The sequence below is a fragment of the Camelina sativa genome, chromosome 11 (assembly GCF_030686135.1).
Source record: "Camelina sativa cultivar CO46 ecotype springtype chromosome 11, ASM3068613v1".
Taxonomy (NCBI): Eukaryota; Viridiplantae; Streptophyta; class Magnoliopsida; order Brassicales; family Brassicaceae; genus Camelina; species Camelina sativa.
This window is the reverse complement of record NC_141890.1, coordinates 14143629-14161924: the sequence shown is the minus strand read 5'-3', so window position 1 is coordinate 14161924 and position 18296 is coordinate 14143629. Positions and strand designations below refer to the sequence as shown.

The following is an 18296-nucleotide window of genomic DNA, read 5'->3' as shown; positions in this document are numbered from 1 at the left end:
AATTGAAATCGACATACCTTCAATCTTTTATCGGCCCTTAATTTTGTAGATCAGAAATCTAAATCAGAATGAGAGATCTCCGATGCGGATATGAACAGTCAGTACTTCAGTCGTTTGAGAAACAAATGATGAAGACAAACCGATTATCGGGTTCGAAGTTTTTTGTTTTTGTTTTTAACCCTTTCCCTATTTGTTAATTTTTTGATAGAATATTAAAAACATATACTAATGGGCCTAATAGGTCTCAAAATAACTATTATGTGTATATGCTATTTCCTTACAAGTCCTTAAACATTATTCAAAACAACCAAATCAGACTTAAGTTTTTTTTTATATATAGAACAGCTATTTTTTTGAAATTTATACACAAGATTTAAACATTTTAAGTTCAAATAACTATAGATTTTGACCAGACATGTAAACACATGAACAACAGTTAAGTGATTTTAACTAAAAAATATGTTTCCCTTCTATTTTATATGTTTAGTGTTTCCTTTTGATTATAATAAGTTTAAAGTTTGGTTCCTATTTGTCATTCAATTGTATTACACTGCGGTTTCTATTTGTATAATTGGCTAGACTTAACACACAATATACTTAATAATCTACAGTACACCAAATTTTTACCTTTAATTGTCAATATACAGATTCACGATACATATAACGAGCATACAAAAGTAACAGAAATCTATTGATAATAACAAAATTAAAGTAACAGAATTCTATGTTAAACTATTAAAATGTAAAAAAAAAACTTTACAACATACACTATTAATTAAATTAAAATTTAGTTATAAATAAAATATAGACCGCAGTGTACCCGAATTATAATCTAGTTATTATGTGTAAATATGATTGTCACCAAATCTCATTATACTTATGCCTTTGTAGATCAAATATAGAAATTAAAATAAAAAGGAAATTGGGTTCATATATTGTGTTTGTGTTAGCATGATCGGGTCGGTGTCGGCCCACGTATTTTCCAACGGAAGCTTAAAGCGAAAAAGTTGTGCCACATGTCCGACCCTTTTAACCTCTGATATGACCAGCGAACACATTTACCAATTTACCCTTCATCTAATATTCTATTTCCAATTGTTCAGGCAACAACATATATTTTCTTCATAAGAAAATTACGTACTGTTGACAAAAAAAAAAAAAAATTACGTACTAAAAAGTTAAAAACGTACTTATTATAAAAAATAAAAAGACCTTTCGTTTAAATTCTGGTGTCGATCTGTCAGTGAATAGTTTGTTTATTTTAACTCTGAAAGCCAGGCAAGGGTAAAACATGCAGAAACGTGAGTTTAAAGATGGCTTCAGGCGCAGGGATAACTTCTGTCATTAAATTACTTAATAATGGTGCGCATAAAAAAAGAAGAGTGTTGTGTGGTTTTTGTTTTTGTCAAGAAAGAAACATAAATGGTTCTGTTTTGGTATCAAACTACTACTACTAGACAGAGTTTACACAAATGCAGCTGGCGACACAAACTACACCACAAACAAACTAGGAATTTTACGAACCAAATAAGTAACCATCCTCTCTATTTTTGTTTTGTTTTGTCAATAAGTAAATAGTCTCTTTGTTTTCAAGAAAAAAGTAGTAATGCATAAGGTGGTTGGATATAGACCGATTTTATGATATACGATCTCTGATTCATATAAATAATCGACTTTTTCATTTTTTTTACCCGTAGATAGTAGTTTCTCCCAGGGTTAATACATGTTCAACAAGAGAATTATACTTATTTATTCATTGTATCTCAGTATTTTAGGTGAAATATCTCAGTATTTTAGGTTTAGATATTTTTATGAATATTTTATTATGTGACCATATTTTGGATGGTTTGAGTCTCACCACAGTTTATATACTACGGAGCAAGAATAATATTTACATTATCTATAATAGCTAGCGCACACACACTTGTGCCATAAAAAATGCAGTTGAAATTAAATAGTTCCATTAAAAAAGCACATTAATAAAAATCAAAGATCCAAGATCCAAAGATCCAAAGATCATGCAAAAGAATCATCTCAAGAATTCCAAATATCAAAACGACATAACAAAGATCCAACAAACAATCAAGAAGCATCCATGACCCCCGAATATTTCAAGAAAAGCTCAAATTGTTAAAGAAAACTTGAAACATAGCTTGCTTCTTTTTGTTGTTGTCTTACATCAAAAGTACATTGTTTGATAATATCATTCCAAAGGTTCCAAAACCAGTAAACGGTTTTTTTTTTCCTAATAAAGAATAATAATCTTGAAGACAACCAAACCATCAAGATTCTTTGATTTTCGATGTTATCTAATCTCTTGAAACCTTTATATGGCTGAAACGACGGTGACAGCTTCGGTTTCTTGCGGTGGAGGAAGATTCAGATCTATCATACAGCGGCGGAGCTCCGGGAAATGTATTTTTTCCGGCTTTGTCTCTTCTACTACCTCCGATGCAAAAACCGGTTTACTCTCAAGCTCTCTTGAATCTCTTGACAGCATCATCAAACACATAGCTAAATCTTGTTCCGGAGAACCATCAGAGACAGAACTCGCCGGTTCTGGTGACTCGTGGCTCGTCTTCTGCTTCTTCGAGTTCTCACAAACTCTCTTACTAGTCTTTTTCTTCTTCTTCTTCTTCTTCTTTGAAACCTCCGCTCTGACCCGTTTCTTTACCGGGGATCCGGACTCAGGCTCGGTCTCTGTCTCACTGTTGTAAACGGTGGATGACTCAGGATCCGGGTTAAAGACCCGGAAACTCTTCCTCGGGTTCTCACGCAAACCGTAGACGAGAGATTTACCGTCGGAGGAAGAGCAAGAAGATGAAAGGACCGAGTCAGCGAGTTTCTTCCGAGTGGACGGTTGGGATGAGACCAAGTGAGACTTCATGTGACCACCAAGTGCTCTGCCATTACAGAAACTCTTGGAACAGAGCTTGCATTTGTGTTTGTTCTGCATTTTTTTTGTTTGCCAAAGAGAACAAGAACAGAACAAAAAGCAAGAACAAAAAAAAAGAAACCTAAGAAGACTTTATTAAGTTTCTTTTTGTCAAATCTCTCTCTCTATGTGTGTGTCTCAGTTTGATTAGAGAGACTGTTGTAAGTGTGTAGAGAAGAGAGAGAGAGAATGAGAGAAGTTAATAAGAGTAGGTAACAAGCATTCCTCTCTTTTTCACAAACCCCCAAAATTAACAATTATGACTTTTTGGTCCATGCGATAACTACTACTAATGATACGTAAAGATAAGTTTTTTTTGTTTAGTTTTAGTAAAAAGAAAAAAATTAAGATTAAAAACTATACTATTTTTAATGCTCGGCTGACAACGATAACCACCGAGTGAAGAATCTCGAGTTAATGCAGAAAGATTAAAATTTGAATTATTAGTTAACTACAAAGGTGGTATTGCTTAAAAGATAGATAGACTCTTAACAGAAAGCACAAAACAAAAAAGCTGTTGTTTTGCTTCTTTAGTTGATTAATGACTTCTTAAAGCAAAAAAAAAAAAACAGAGAAAACAAAAAGAAGAGAGTTTAACTTCTAAGCACAACGAAGTTGTTTGTGTGAATTATGTTGGTTGAGTTAGTTGAAGGAAGTGTAATGGCAAAATCGGTTGAAGCGTCGAGGTTCTAATGATATAAACGATTGTATTAGTTGCATTGATTTATTTAATTGGGCGTTGAGGTTTAAATGCTGAAATGTCATTTTTAAACGGTTTAAACGTTTAAATAACTTGATAGTAATGAGTTTTAACAGTTAAAAGTCAAGAAAATAATCTAATCATCTCACATGTATATAATTGTACTTAGATTGATATCCTTTAACATACGATGGTCGACCCATAATTAAGGTGATTGAATGACTACACAATGATGATAGGACAAGGTCCAAAGTACGTTGAAGCCATTCATTCCACGTCCTAAGGTTTTTTTATTAGGGGCGTCCAGTCTCATTTCGTATAGTTTGTTCGTATTATATAAATGTGAAACGTAACTGAAGTTTGTTTCTGAATCCTGTTTTACATTAGTTGTTTATCCGACATGTTTTGCATTCAACTCCAATTTGTTTAGCTGAATTCAGAACTCTTGGCTGTCGTTCTTTTGATTGTAACCAAGAGATTATTACTCATTTGCTCTTATTTAAAAATTCCAAGAAAGAGACCAAAAAAAAAAAAAAGTACTTGTGAATATGATTAGTGTCTTAATATTTTGAATTTTCCAACAGGGATTGATTGACACTTGACTGTTGCATTGGTGTATATGTTTTGGTCATAAAATACGAGAGAATAATAAAACAGATCATGACTTCAGTTGCAAATAATACAAAATGATACTGTACGTACTAGTTAATCTGATATGTTCTACGATTCGATAATTTACGCATATAAAGTTCAAAAGTTTTTGGTTATCTAAAAGACTTTGATTTTATACTTGTAAGCAATTAGAAGATTATTATTTGTCGTATTTGACTATAGTAACAGTTTTTGTTTTGTTCCATACTGAACATTTGGGTGTCAAATAGTAAAAAAGGCTATTAAAAACTAATACTTTTTTAAACAAAGACAAACATCATGCATTAAAAAATTTGCATAGTCATAAAGTACATATATATACACAGAGATGACATAACACTAGTTAAGAAATGCATTATATTGTTAAGTATACGATATACCTATGGTAATCATGGTTTTATTGAAAAGATGACAAAGAATACATATATTTAACATTACCAAGAATAAAAGAAAGGCAAATGAATTTGAGTTGTTGGAACTTTATACATAGTTGAGTAAAGAAGAGGCTTACACAATGGAATCTTTCGTGTTAACTACTTGGCTTTGCTTCAATCTCAATTTTAACTATGTTATATCCAATTACTCTTCAAACAAAAAGAACTCTGTTCAGTGTTTATAATTCGGAAAGGTAACCAAATAAACGTACAATTGAGTCATCACTACAAGAAAAATTGTTACCAATAATTAAATATTAAGATGACTAGAGAACCCGGTAGAAAAACAAAAACCATCACTTTATTCCCAAACAGTAAAGCATGATCGAAGAAAAAAATGTTTAAACAATACCCTATATAAATTTCCCCTTTAATCAAAAATGAAAATATCACTTTTCTAGAAAATTCAATGCAACAACATATTCAAACATTTTACTTAGATTTTCTCTTCTCAGTCGTATTCTAAGATAAACTACAGATCTTAAGAAAGTTATGCAAACAATAGCAATAGACATATAAAAGTGTTCACTTCTAAATATAAGTTTTGGAACTCAATTTCCTAGTTCACTAGATATAGAAGACTCAAGTCAGTGAGTCACTCAACTACTTGCCATAGTCTTTTTGTTTGACACCGTTCTGAAGGTGCAACCCTCAGTATAGCCTAAAAGTAACCAAAACGCTTGAAGCTAAATATACTAAATACATAGTATAGAATGTAGTAATGTACTTAGCAGTTAGCACGCTGCACGCCTTTTAACCAAGCGGAAAAACAGCATTGTTGTGATTTGTTCAACTTTCTTACAGACCTCTATAACGTATATTTGGTTCGCTAGTCGCATAAAAGCTACAATCATTATGCAATGCCTTTTCTGAATGAGATGGATCAAAAGAACCAAAAAAAAAAAAGCAAAAAAGATTGCCAAAAGGTGGATGTATCCGATAACTTAACCCGGAAAAAAATGAAGACGATATATCCTAATCTTAACAGGGAAAGGAGATGTGTTATACTAAAATAACGTATAAAAGCTTTGGTAAACCATGAATGCGACCTAAACGTAAATAATTTCTCAAAAGACATTTACATTGGTGTTCCAAGTGGTTTTGGAGTTTGACCGTTGTTTCCATTAAACCGTTAGAATGAGTATGAGACAATGAATCAACGTATCCAAAGAACTTGCAAGAAAAAAATTTGCTTAAATCTTCGACCGACAATTTTTCTTTTCAAAATATATACACATTGAACAACGTGTTACATGACACCATTTAGGCCCATATTTTCTAAGACTTGCATGTGATTTTTTTTTAAACCAACTATTTTGGAACATATACTATATTCAATACGGTAATACGGTATTCATGTATATTATAAAGTAAAACTGATCTTACTTCTTTAAACCTAAACTAAATTCACAAAAATATAAAAGAAAGGGAAGACTTTAATTAAACTAAAGCAATAGAGGCTTCTGAAGATCAAACTCTGTTCTAAGCACATTTTCTTCATCATCTTCTTTTATTTCATCTCCTTCTCCATCTTCCTCCTTCCCTTTAGCCCACAGAACGAAGTAGAGTCCTCCGAACATCAACGCCATTCCCGCAAAGCTAATTTGACACATACAAAAAAACACAAGAAAGAAGATAAATGACTTCTCTTTCTGTCCAAAACTACCTATATACTTTGAAGGAGAAAAGCTGCAAGAAATATTTACCTTCCGAGGTTGAAACTCTCTTCCATAGTAAAAGCAGAGACAAGAACACAAACCACCGTAGCAATTGGACTAAAGATGGACACAATCACTGGTCCTTTCCTCTTAATCACCCATGCATTGAAGCTTAACCCTCCTCCACTCACTAACCCTCCCTAGATATAATATTCTTATAATTACATTTTTCAACACAGTCAAATGTTGCACACCATATATGATTCATGAGATATGTACCAGCATTGCGTATCCCACAAGGTGGCCGAGGCCGATGACTGATGCACTTTCTATTTCCATATTTCCTTTAAGAGCATACTGCAAAGCTACCATGGTGATCCCACCCATCAAAGTAACCATCGAGAACATTGATACAGGCGCCGGAAACTCTGCTAGTATGGATGCCTAATAAGACGGTCAAAGAGATTTCACAAGCAAAGAACCGGATTAGCACAACTGGATATATATGAATATGATAGCTCTAGAGCTAAGAAGGGGTATAAGGTGAAACCTGAAGGACAACACTAGAGGACAAGCAGCAGATGGCGAGGAGGAGATAGAGGCAACCTAAGATCTTGTCCTTGTCTAAAACGACTTCGTCAGGGACAATAGGCATAGTCTTTGCCGAGATCGAAGTAGCAGCAGTACTGTGCATTAAGCTCATAATGAAAGCTCCCATCACACACAACACTGTCCCTCCCATCTTAACTCTACTATACATACAACTTAGCTTCACTTTCTCCATCCTTCACAATGTCAAATTATTCAAAACCCATTAACTAAAGCTTTAATCTTTCGTTACTAAACAGAATAAATCAAAAGAAAAGTAAAAGATTTACCCAGCAGCCCAAGCAATGACAAAAATTAACGCAGGACAGAGATTAGGCATAGCTGTAGCCATTGATGCAGAGGTGTGTTTCATTCCTTCTAAGTATAGCCACTGGAACAGAGTCACTCTGTTTCAAACACAACTTCTCTCTTATTTAGTTTATTTGTTATGATTTTTAATTCATTTTTTGTCCTTCTCTTTCCAGGATAAGTAAGTAAGCATCTAACAAGAAAAAGAACATGCAGAAGTTAAAAGGATTTATTTTACCCAGCAAGAGCAACTAAAACTAGTTTAGTCTTCAACTTGAAACTTAGACTTGTGGGCCAAAGTTTCCTGCAAAATTTTAAATATACCAAACACAAGACAAAAACAAGAACCATTATACAAGAATCCAAAGACAAAAAAAAATAGAAATATAGTATGGAACTTTGCTTTTACCTTTCAAGAAGAAAAGCAAGAGGAGTGATGAGAAGAAATGAAGCAAAGGTGCAGGAGATAACGATAAGAAGAGGGTCAATTCCAAGAGACAACAAGTGACTCAGTAGCTCCGAGTTCCCGGCGTAAATTACCTGAGCTCCAGCCAATCCTCCGATGATCCCTACTTCTTGTAACGTCTCTCTCTTCATCATTTTTTTCCAACACAAAAAGAAACAAAAAGAATGAATAGTAACGAACGGATAAATCAGTTGGAACCCATTTGGCAGCAAATGGAAACACGAGCTTTCGATTTTGTGGGCGGTGGAGCAACTAAAAGAAAAAAAGCAGAGAAGACAAGTTTTTTAAGTGTTTTCTTTTTTGGGTTTTCTTGTTAAATGAAAACAGAAGAAGAGACACTTTGTTTGTGATCTCTTTATCTGGTAATGCGTATGCTTGAAGTTTGAATCCTTTCTCTCTTATCTTTCACTTCTTGCTTTTGTTGAAGACATGTGTCCATTACACTGCATTGGTTTTTATAGAGTGTCTCCCTCGCCATTATAGTAGCTTTTCTTTTTTTTGGGAAGCCCAAATTTTAATTTATTCAATTAGAATAAACGGTAGTAATTGTTTATATAATAAACATAATAGAGGGAGAGTCCTCAGAATTTGGTGTAGTGGGTTTAATATTCTTTGGTTAATGTGTAAAATAAGACAAAACAAAAATTTGAGAGCGGTTAGCTTAATTTTGTTAAGAAATAAATATTTTGGTGAGTTTGAATATGAGTATATGACTTGTGTTATGAAAAAAATGATGAATTTTTCATCTGTGATAAAGCTAACCGCTCTCAAACGTGATAAAGAGTTTGAAAAACTGTGGCCAAAATTCTGATATTTCTTAAATAGAACAAATTATTCAAATGTAGTTAGCCAAATAAAATAGCGAAATTGTTGAAAACAAAAAAAAAGTTTTATTTAAAATTAAGACTATAGACCAAAAATAACAAAATACAGAGGAAAAAAAAGATTAAAAAGTTTTATTTTGTAAGTAAAATCATAAAAGAAAAAGTGGAACACGATCATAAATCGCCGCTCACACAAATATATGTAAGTAGATGAAATTATGTATATAAAGTGAAGTATGAAAACGTGCCGAAAATAAAATGAAAAGAAAGCTAAAACCAAAAAGAATGAAGAAAAAAGAAAAGTTAATACTATTTTTTTATTGCTTGTGTTCTTTTGTTTGTATTGTTATTTTTGGATAAACAAATACGACAGCTTACCATCTACTCCTCTATTATTCGTTTTACGTCTACATCTCTTCACTTTTTAAGTCTTTTTTTTTCTTGGCATTCAATCTCTTTCATTTTATTGTTTTTTTACCACAGATGCATCATCATACCTATGATATAACTCACACAGAAACAATCACTTATTGAGTTAGTTAACATAAAGTATTTTGTTTATTCATTCAAAAAAATGGTCTTTTGTTTATAAGTCAAGAAATATCGATTTTATATAACGAATGAGTTAGTTATATAATGTGTAGTGGATATGTAGAGATTATAATAGAGCTGTTGTTGTCTTGTGTGTGGACTGTGGAGTATAAAAATATGGTGGTGAAGCCTAAGAGGAGAATAAAAGAGGAGTGTAAGAAAGACAAAGAGGAAGACAAAAAAAAACTGGGAAACCTTACACGTCACTCTTTCTCTTTTCCAATGACTTGTGAAGCCAAACCCCGCACCTCCTTTTTCTCCTCCCCATTAAAATATATACTAATAAAGAATATTTACCTTCTAACACACTTTTCTATAAAAAATTGCATTCTAACACATTTTTAACCCACCACACACTTTTTTTATTGTATTTTATTTTCTTATTCTTTAACTCTCTTTCTCCAAACACATAACTTCTCAACACACATCTTTCTTTTATTTTTTATTTTTTACTCTATTTTCTTTCATTTATCTTTTTTTCTCACCCTTTCTAACTCTCTCTCTATTTTCAAATAATTTTTATTTTATTTGTTTATCTTACTCCCTTTCTTTGATATATGTGTTTGAATAATCTTGAGTAGTGGATAACAATATATATATTCCTTATATTTTTTTAAAATTTTTGTATTTTGATATATTTATCATCTATAAAATCAAATCCAGATGCTTATATGTTTATAATTATTTAGTTTCATGTACAGTATATATAATATCATCCATCAAATCTTTTTCATATGTTATTGATCATCAATTTTATGTTTTCTAATAAAAAATCTTCAGATTTGGCTACATTTGTTACAATTACTATGAAATTAAATTTATGATTATGGTTTATGATCTAAAATTTAGGATTTAGGGTTTATGGTTTAGGGCTTAGAGATTTATGGTTTAGATTTTAGTATAGGATATAATGAACGGTTTCATGCTTAGGTTTTTAGGGGATATGATGAGGTTAAAATTGTTTGGTAGTTAACAATAACTAATTCACCAAAGCACAAGTAGTTTTTAGTGGACGTGTATAATTTAGCGTCCATGTGGACTTGATTTTATGGACATGAAATATTAAAATCGTTTGATAGTTTACCATGACTACTTTACTAAACCACAAGTTGTTTAACTAATTAGGTATTCATATGTTTTTTTTCTCTGGTCATCCAAAATAAGTATCCATCTATGCATATTAACCATCCAAATAATAGCGAACAATATCAATGAATTTGGAAATTTATAAAGAATGTAATGCAAGAAGTCAAAAATTTGGCCTAATTTAAGTTTCAGGGTTTACATGTTAGGGTAGGTCAGTTTCATGTTTTATAGTAAAAGATCTTCGTATTTGACTACATTTGTTAAAGTTTCTATGAAATTAAATTTATGATTATGGTTTATGATCTAAGGTTAAGGTCTAAAGTTTAGGATTTAGGTGTTAGGGTTTAGGGTTTAGAGTTTAGGGTTTAGGATTTAGACTTTAGGGTTTAGGGTTTAGAGGTTTAGGGTTTAGGGTTTAGGGTTTAGAGGTTTAGGGTTTAGGGTTTAGGATATGATATAATGAACGGTCCAATGCTTAGTTTTTTAGGGGATATGATGAGGTTAAAATTGTTTGATAGTTAACAACGTTTGTTTCACCAAAACACAAGTAGTTTTTAGTGGAAATATATAACTCATCATCCATGTGGATTTGATTTTAGAATAAGTATCCACATAAGTATCCACAAATACATATCCACATAATAAGACATTTTTAGCATCCACATAACAATTAACAAATATTCAACTATAATTGGATAATTAGGTATTCATATATTTTTCACTGATCATCCAAAAGTAAGTATTCATCTAGATATGTTAATCATCCACATAATAGCGATCAATTATTCAAATATAAATAGATAATATATAACTAATCAGTATCCATAGCACCTCATCCACATGATGATATCAAATTTTCATTATACAAACCTAGTTTTTTAAGATACAAATACAATCCGCTCCATACAAATTAATGGACACCAATTTTGTAAAGAATGTTGTTCACATAACAATACATAATGGACACCATTAGAGAAACATTCTTATTGGAAATTAGAAACAATGCAGTAATAATGCATTATTATGTTAATTAGGCATTCTTATATATCCACAAAAAAAGTATCAACAAAAAAAATATTCACAAAAACGTATCCACAAATAAGTATTCACATAATAATTTACAAATATTCAACTATAATTGGATAATTTGTAATACAATTATTCATTTTTAAATATAGTAAAATGGATATTAAAATGAAGAAAAAATAAAATTATAATGAATCATAAAAACAAAATTAAAACTATATGTCATGATAATTAAATAAAATGGTTACAAAGAGAAAAGGAGATAAACAAGAAAAGAAAAAGATAAAGAAAAAAGTGAAGAATAGAAAAAAAGTAGACAATTCTAGTTAACACTTGGTTAGAGAGTTTCAATCTTTCTGCTTTTCCAAGTGTTTCTAGCACAAAAACCAGTGATATAATTCTCAAATATTTCTTTATCAATTAAGAACAACATCAGTGAATTTAGAAATTTATAAAGAATCTAATAAAAGGAGTCAAAAATTCTTCAGTTTCATGTTTTCTAGTAAAAATGCTTCAGACTTGGCTACATTTGTTAAAATTGCTATGAAATTAAATTTATGATTATGGTTTATGATCTAAAGTTTAGAATATAGAGAATAATAAAAAAAAACATGCAATGAAGAAGAGGAAGGAAAATAAGAGAAAAGACAAGAAATGAAGAGAGAGATATGTCAGCTGAAACTCCAAGACAAGATATGTCAGCTGTATTCAGTCAGATATGGCAGGTTGTGGTACTGGAGAGAGTCAAATTATTCCTATGGCTCGTTGTTCACCAAATGATTATGAAAAATGAGGAAAGGAAGAGGCGACATTTGTGTGAGTCGGATGTTTGTACGGTTTGTAAGGGCGGTATTGAAACAATTATTCACATCCTCAGGGACTGTCCAGCAATGGCGGGTTTGTGGGCTCGTATTGTACCTTCGCGTAAACGGCAAAGTTTTTTTAGTACCTCTTTATTAGAATGGGTGTTTGAGAACTTGGAGAAAGGTTTGATTACTAGGGAAGGGGATTGGTCTACAACCTTTGCTTTGGCCAGTTGGTGGAGTTGGAAGTGGCGTTGTTGTAATGTGTTTTGGGAGAATATGAAGTGCAGAGATAGGGTCCGGTTTATTAAAGATCTCGCTATGGAAGTGTCTGTGACTGCGAAGAGTAAGTGTGTGACTAGACCTGTGGGGGTGAGTGTCGAGTTGCAAGTTGGTTGGGTAAAACCGGTTCACGGTTGGTTTAAACTGAATTCTGATGGAGCTTCGAAGGGTAATCCAGGACTTGCAACAGCAGGCGGGGTACTGCGAAATCATGATGGTGAATGGTGTGGAGGCTTTGCGGTGAACATAGGGCGTTGTTCTGCATTATTAGCGAAGTTATGGGGAGCATACTACGGTTTGTGTACGGATTGGGATCATGGGGTTACGCGTTTGGAGTTAGAGGTGGACTCGGTGTTGGTGGCTGGTTTTCTTATGACAGGGACAGCTGATTCTCATCATCTGTCTTTCCTGGTGCGGTTGTGCCAAAGCTATCTCACAAGGAACTGGATTGTCCGCATTTGTCACGTGCATAGGGGGGCTAACCGTCTGGTTGACGGGTTAGCAAACTATACGTTTGGTTTATCTTTTGGTTTTCATTCTTTAACTTTAGTTCCGTCTATTGTTGTTGGCTTGTTGAACGATGACGCTGCTGGTCTTACTTGGGCTCGGCAGGTCCGTGTGTAGTTTTTTTTTTCTAATAAAATTTGGGGCTTGACCCTGATATTTACCAAAAAAAAGTGAAGAGAGAAAAGAACGAGAAAGTAGACAAAAATATTTGTATTTTTTTGTTGTTTTTAGTAAGGGTATAATAATCATAAAATTAATAAATAGTAAAAAATATGATGCAAAAGGTACTCTAATAGCAAAAAGTGTGTCAAGTGAAAAAAGTTTTAAATAAAGTATGTTATTATGCAAATCTCCCTACTAATAATGACATAATACGATTAATCTTATAATATTTATTATACACGATTTTATTTTTTACACCTAGTCCGTTTAAAAGTTTAGAACCTTGTAAGTTTTGTTAATCTTTAATCACTATTAAAACCACTAACATTGTGAAAAAAAAGATTAAAACCACTAACATTGTGAAAAAAAGGCATGTTGAATAGGCTCCTGGATCGGTTCAACGCATTTTAATGAGCTGTGCCACGTACGGACAGAACGGTTGCAATCTCAAGGTCTAAAGTCTAAACAGTGAATATAGATACTCTCCTGTCCTCTCACGTGCACACGCGTCTACAAGTTACAACCGTCGCCAACTCAAGTGACCGACCTTTTGGCCTCCCTATAACGATATTAATTGTAAGCTTTATGAAAGAATATAAAAAAACAAAGACCTATGGGAAAACCAAAAAAACAAAAATATATATCGAACATCTTCGCCTGTATTGCTCTAAATTCTGATATTACAACAACAATAATAAAATTGTCTAAACCCTTCGCTAAGAAATGTCCTTTTCGCGTGAGTTTGTTAACCTTCGATATCTTCTCAAAAAAACTTTTTCGTTTTAACTACGTTTATATATGCACGACAAAAGAAAAAGAAGATTTTATTCGGTCGAAAATAAAACCCAACAAATTACAAAATTTACATGTAAATGTTATGATTATGAGATGAAATGTTTCTTACAGAGCTTTGCTTTTGAACGAGTTATTCTTTGACAGAGTTTGACTTCGTCCGATGTTACCTATAGAATAATAGGTAAAGAAAAGAAAAACAAGTAAAAGAGAAAAAAAAAAGACTAAAGAAATTTATTTTATCAGTAAAATCATAAATAAAAATAAAGGTCGAATGATAATAAATCGCCATCACACAAATTTATGCAAGTAGATAAAATTCTGTGATAAAAAGAAAATTTAAAACATATGCAGAAAATGAAAAGAAGGATTAACTAAAAAGCAAGGAGAAAGAAAAAGAGAGTTAAAAAAAGACAGATGCAATAAACTCCGTCAGATATGGGACCTCGGCAGAGAGTTAGCAAAGACCCAACGATCAAATCCATGATTCCAGTAGGTAAGCCAAGAGATCACCGCGGAAACTAAAGTCGCCGCCGGATAACAACAACATATCTGCCGGGTGACTAGATCTATCCGCGGAAGTTAAGCCCAAAAGGATGGGAAACAAACAAAATCACTCCAACAATACCAAAACAAAGAAAGATACGTACGAAAGCACAACGAAGAGGAAATTAAAACTCTAACTCAAACTCATAATCCACGACACAGGACAGCAACTCCTCCTTTAACAATGAAGACTACCTCACAAATAAATTACTAGCAAGAAAGGAGCTACTTTAGGAACTACTTAGACCATAATTATAGGAGGATGTTAATGGGGTTTTTAGGTTTATGTAGGGAAAAAATAAATCAAAAAGGAAAGGAAAAATAGAAGAGGCTCTCTAATATAACAGACTGAAATCGATTATAAGAGACGCTACGTGTCTATTTTTCGTTGGCTAACAGATAAAAATAAAAGGTAATTTTTTTTTTCACGCATCATTCTCTTTTTCTCTCTTTCTCTCTTTCTCTCGCGATCAAAGACTCAATGCGATGTCAGAAAGATCTGCTTTAATCAGAGGTTATAAAATTAATGGAGTGTTGGGTCGTAGGCGATTTGAATCGGTTGTGATCTTATCAGAGGCGATTGTAGCGGTGGCGATTTCAATCGTCGTTGAGATTGTATCGGAGGGGATTTGAAGGAGAAGACGATACAATCAGAAGAGATTGTATCCGCGTATCCGCGGTTGCAGATTTTTGTGGGGAAGTTTCAATCAATGTTTATGTTGATAAAAAGAAGAATTATACGTTTTTGGATGAATGGGAATCGCTACGAGATGTCGGATACACAATCAATACCATTCCCCAAAGGTGAATATATAAAGGAGATTCTCAAAAATAACACCAAAATAAGTTTTTTTTCCAAAATTAGCACAACATCTCTAAAATTCTAAAAATAGCACCAATTAATCATTCAAAATTAAATCCTAAATTCAAAATACTAAACCCTACCTCTCAAAACTATACTCTAAATGTGAAATTGTGAACCCAAACCTAAAAAAAAAAATTCTAAAAATTGATTTAAAAAATTTTAATGTATTAAAATAGTGCTATTTTTGGAAATGTATGGAATGTGTGCTATAATTGTCCATAAAACTCGTTTTAGTACTATTTTAGGGTATTTCTCAATATATAATTGGGTTCCCTTACTCTTTCACGTTTATTTGTTAAGTTTTTTACTTAACACTAGATGAATACCCGCACTACGTGCGGGTTTGTTTATATCTATATATATACATTTATTGCAATACTTTTTTTGCTTCTTATATTTTCACATTTCAAAGATTAAAAATTATATATAAACAGACAAAACTAAGATTTTTTTGTTAGGAGGCAAAGAATACTAAATTTTGTTTAAAGCTAAATCTTATTCTAAAGTAATTTTTGTAGACGAAAACTATTAGCATATTTTTGGTAGGAAGTAATATAATCATATGATTTGCACATTTGATTGGTAGATAAAAACGTTTAAACATCCTACAATTCTTGTCTAAAACTTAGGTATTTAGATATATTTGTATTTAAGCTTCTTAACTAAATACCATTGGACTCTCAAATTCTCTTTTCTCAAAAACATTTTCATTTGCACATTTGATTGGTAGATAAAAACATTTAAACATCTTACAATTCTTGTCTAAAACTTAGGTATTTAAATATATTTGTATTTAAGAGTCTCAACTAAATACCATGGGACTCTCAAATTCTCTTTTATTAAAAAGATTTTCATGCAGCTTGGTTAACTCTTTAATGGTTATAATTAAGATAGACAATTTTTCTTCCTGCTAGCTATTCAATTTCTTGAATATAACTCTAGAATTTAATTTAATTTTCTTTTTCTTTTTTATCTGTATTTTCTTCAACCAACATTATATTATTGATTTAACTACCTTTCATTCAATAGTGAACAAAACTCCGATCTTTTTCATATATAAAAATTTATTTTTTTAAGGACACACTTTCATGAATTTCTGTACAATATTGACCAAAATTCCCGTCACTGCTACAACCCTTCAAAATTGTTGAGAAAATTCTAGCGCCTAAACCATATGTTCATATCTTCATGGTTTACTCTAAGAGGACGAAGCAAATCTTTGGTTTTATTCTCGATACACTTTTATCTTTTGGTGATGCATTTACTTAAAGAATAAATCAACATGTTCTAAGCCTCTCTAAATTTTTTATTTAAATATTGAAATTGTTTGTGATATGAAAAAGAATAAATGACATGGAAGATGTTTCAAATTCCTTTTTAATTTTAAATATGTTTGCTTTAAATTTAGGAGCTTTTAATTTTGGTTGACATGTGTCACTCTCTCCATTGCTGACATGTCACTCATATGGAGAGAGTTGAGCAACTTTCATAATATAGACTAGCATTGGATCCGCGCTACGTGTGGGAGTTAGATGAAGGTGTTTTTTTCGGTTGTTTTGTTAATTTGTTTTTTGGTTATGTATTTTTCCTATTTGCGTCTGCTTATGTTGTTCATATGTTTTTTTTGCTCTTTTGTTGGTTTAATTTTTTCTTTTATCTTTTTTTCAGCTATTATAATGAAGTCAAATTTAAAATATTTATTATATTGAAATTATCATGATCTTTTTTTTTTTAAGGAATTAGAAGGTAAGTTTCTATAGTAATAGTTGTTCTCTTGCTTTAGTCGTTCGTTTTGCTTAATTAAAATTAATTGTTTTTTTGTCGTTGTATTGTTCTTTGGTTTTATTTTATGTGGTTGTAGGTAATCTTTTTATTATTTTATTATTTTATTATTTAAATTAGTTACCTGTGCGAGTTGTTTTTTGTCAATTATTTTGTGTTTGTAGTGATTAGGTAGTGGTTTTTGATAAAAAGTATTTAAAAATCTCGATTACTTACAATTCTGTTTTTTTTTAGGTGTTTCAGCTGTTAGGCCTTATTTTCTGTAAGCCTTAAAATTATGTTGGCCCATTGGACCTTTAATGGTATGTTATTGAGGTGGGATTGGCTTTGTTCCCTTTGAAAATTTGATGTTTCCTGAACGGATAGCAGAGAAGTCATTTTTGGGATCTACAGGACAATATGAGTTTTGAAACTATTTCTTGACGCTTGTAATCTTCTGTAGTCATCTCTTTCATCGATGCACATTTTTTTTTTTTGTGTCTTTAGGTGTTTTCCTCTTCGCTTCGCATCCGTAGGTGGTAATTGGTTGATGGTTTCGTTCCACGTATGTGTTAATTGGTGTGCAAATCTGTTCTTTTTAAAAATTGTTTTGTTCCTTTCATTTCTTAATTAATGTACCCATTATTTTTGAGTTCTTAGTTCTAAATTTTTGTTTTAGTTGGCCCCAGTGTGTGGGTTTCCAGTGGATGTGAATTTTGTGTTGTCAAATTAAATTTTCGCCTCTATGCTGTTTTTTATTTTTATTTTGTAGGGTGTATATTTTCACCATTTTTGTGAACAAAATGGGGTACTCGAATTTCAGCATCTTTTCCTTCAACTAACGGGGTGTGCATCTCTTACATTTTTTTGCTGTTTGGTGATGGTTTTGTCAATTGATGGCGAGTAATGTTAATTGAATTTTACTTGTGTTTTCCTGATCCTCTGTAATTGTTTGTCTGTTTTTCGTTGCAGTTGTTTTTTCTTTAGATTTTTAAGTAACCCTGTTTTTCGAAGCCGACTATTTTTATGATCTAGGTGTCCCTGAAGCTAAAGAACTCTTTGCATATGTCTATCTCCTGGTGGTCATAATACTTTTAGACCTGTTTTTGGGATGTTTTGTTGGAAATTTCTTCAATATATGTTCATCTTGTATGTTATGGACTTTTTTTTCCCCAATCGTTTGTATTCTTGCTATACTTTCAGTTATATTCTCTCGTTCTCTTGTTTAAATTCTTTTGGAGGCGTACATAATGTTTATGAAGGAGAAAAACAAAAAAAATTATTATGAATTTTTGAAATTTTAAGAGGAT

General features: G+C 31.9%; 2 protein-coding genes and 1 long non-coding RNA gene across 3 annotated transcripts; all 3 read right to left on the bottom strand.

Moving 5' to 3' along the window:
* Positions 1 to 1939: 1939 nt before the first annotated feature.
* On the bottom strand, positions 1940 to 3175 carry LOC104723445 (zinc finger protein ZAT9-like). Its single transcript, XM_010441823.3, has one exon. It carries the CDS (start codon positions 2954 to 2956, stop codon positions 2327 to 2329), a length of 630 nt encoding a protein of 209 aa, XP_010440125.2. The 5' UTR covers positions 2957 to 3175; the 3' UTR covers positions 1940 to 2326.
* A 2733-nt stretch (positions 3176 to 5908) lies between these two features.
* Positions 5909 to 8619, bottom strand: LOC104723444 (WAT1-related protein At4g16620-like). The gene is made up of 7 exons (XM_010441822.3): positions 7685 to 8619; positions 7514 to 7579; positions 7257 to 7373; positions 6929 to 7163; positions 6658 to 6822; positions 6427 to 6578; positions 5909 to 6319 (listed from the first exon to the last, which is right to left on the bottom strand). The coding sequence occupies exons 1-7, from the start codon at positions 7873 to 7875 to the stop codon at positions 6166 to 6168; spliced, it is 1080 nt and encodes a 359-aa protein (XP_010440124.1). The 5' UTR covers positions 7876 to 8619; the 3' UTR covers positions 5909 to 6165.
* Positions 8620 to 13200: 4581 nt separating this feature from the next.
* Positions 13201 to 15147, bottom strand: LOC147933968 (uncharacterized). Its single transcript, XR_015571946.1, has 2 exons — positions 13927 to 15147; positions 13201 to 13581 (listed from the first exon to the last, which is right to left on the bottom strand). It is a non-coding gene; the product is annotated as an uncharacterized LOC147933968 (long non-coding RNA).
* Between the last annotated feature and the right edge of the window lie 3149 nt (positions 15148 to 18296).

Bases quoted from the DNA above. Each gene is read 5' to 3' on its own strand.
- LOC104723445 (XM_010441823.3), bottom strand. From the start codon at position 2,956: ATGCAGAACAAACACAAATGCAAGCTCTGTTCCAAGAGTTTCTGTAAT.
- LOC104723444 (XM_010441822.3), bottom strand. From the start codon at position 7,875: ATGATGAAGAGAGAGACGTTACAAGAAGTAGGGATCATCGGAGGATTG. The intron at 7,164-7,256 runs GTAAATCTTTTA...GACATTGTGAAG, and splicing joins GTCATTGCTTGGGCTGCTGG to GATGGAGAAAGTGAAGCTAA. The intron at 6,823-6,928 runs GTTTCACCTTAT...CCGTCTTATTAG, and splicing joins CCTCTAGTGTTGTCCTTCAG to GCATCCATACTAGCAGAGTT.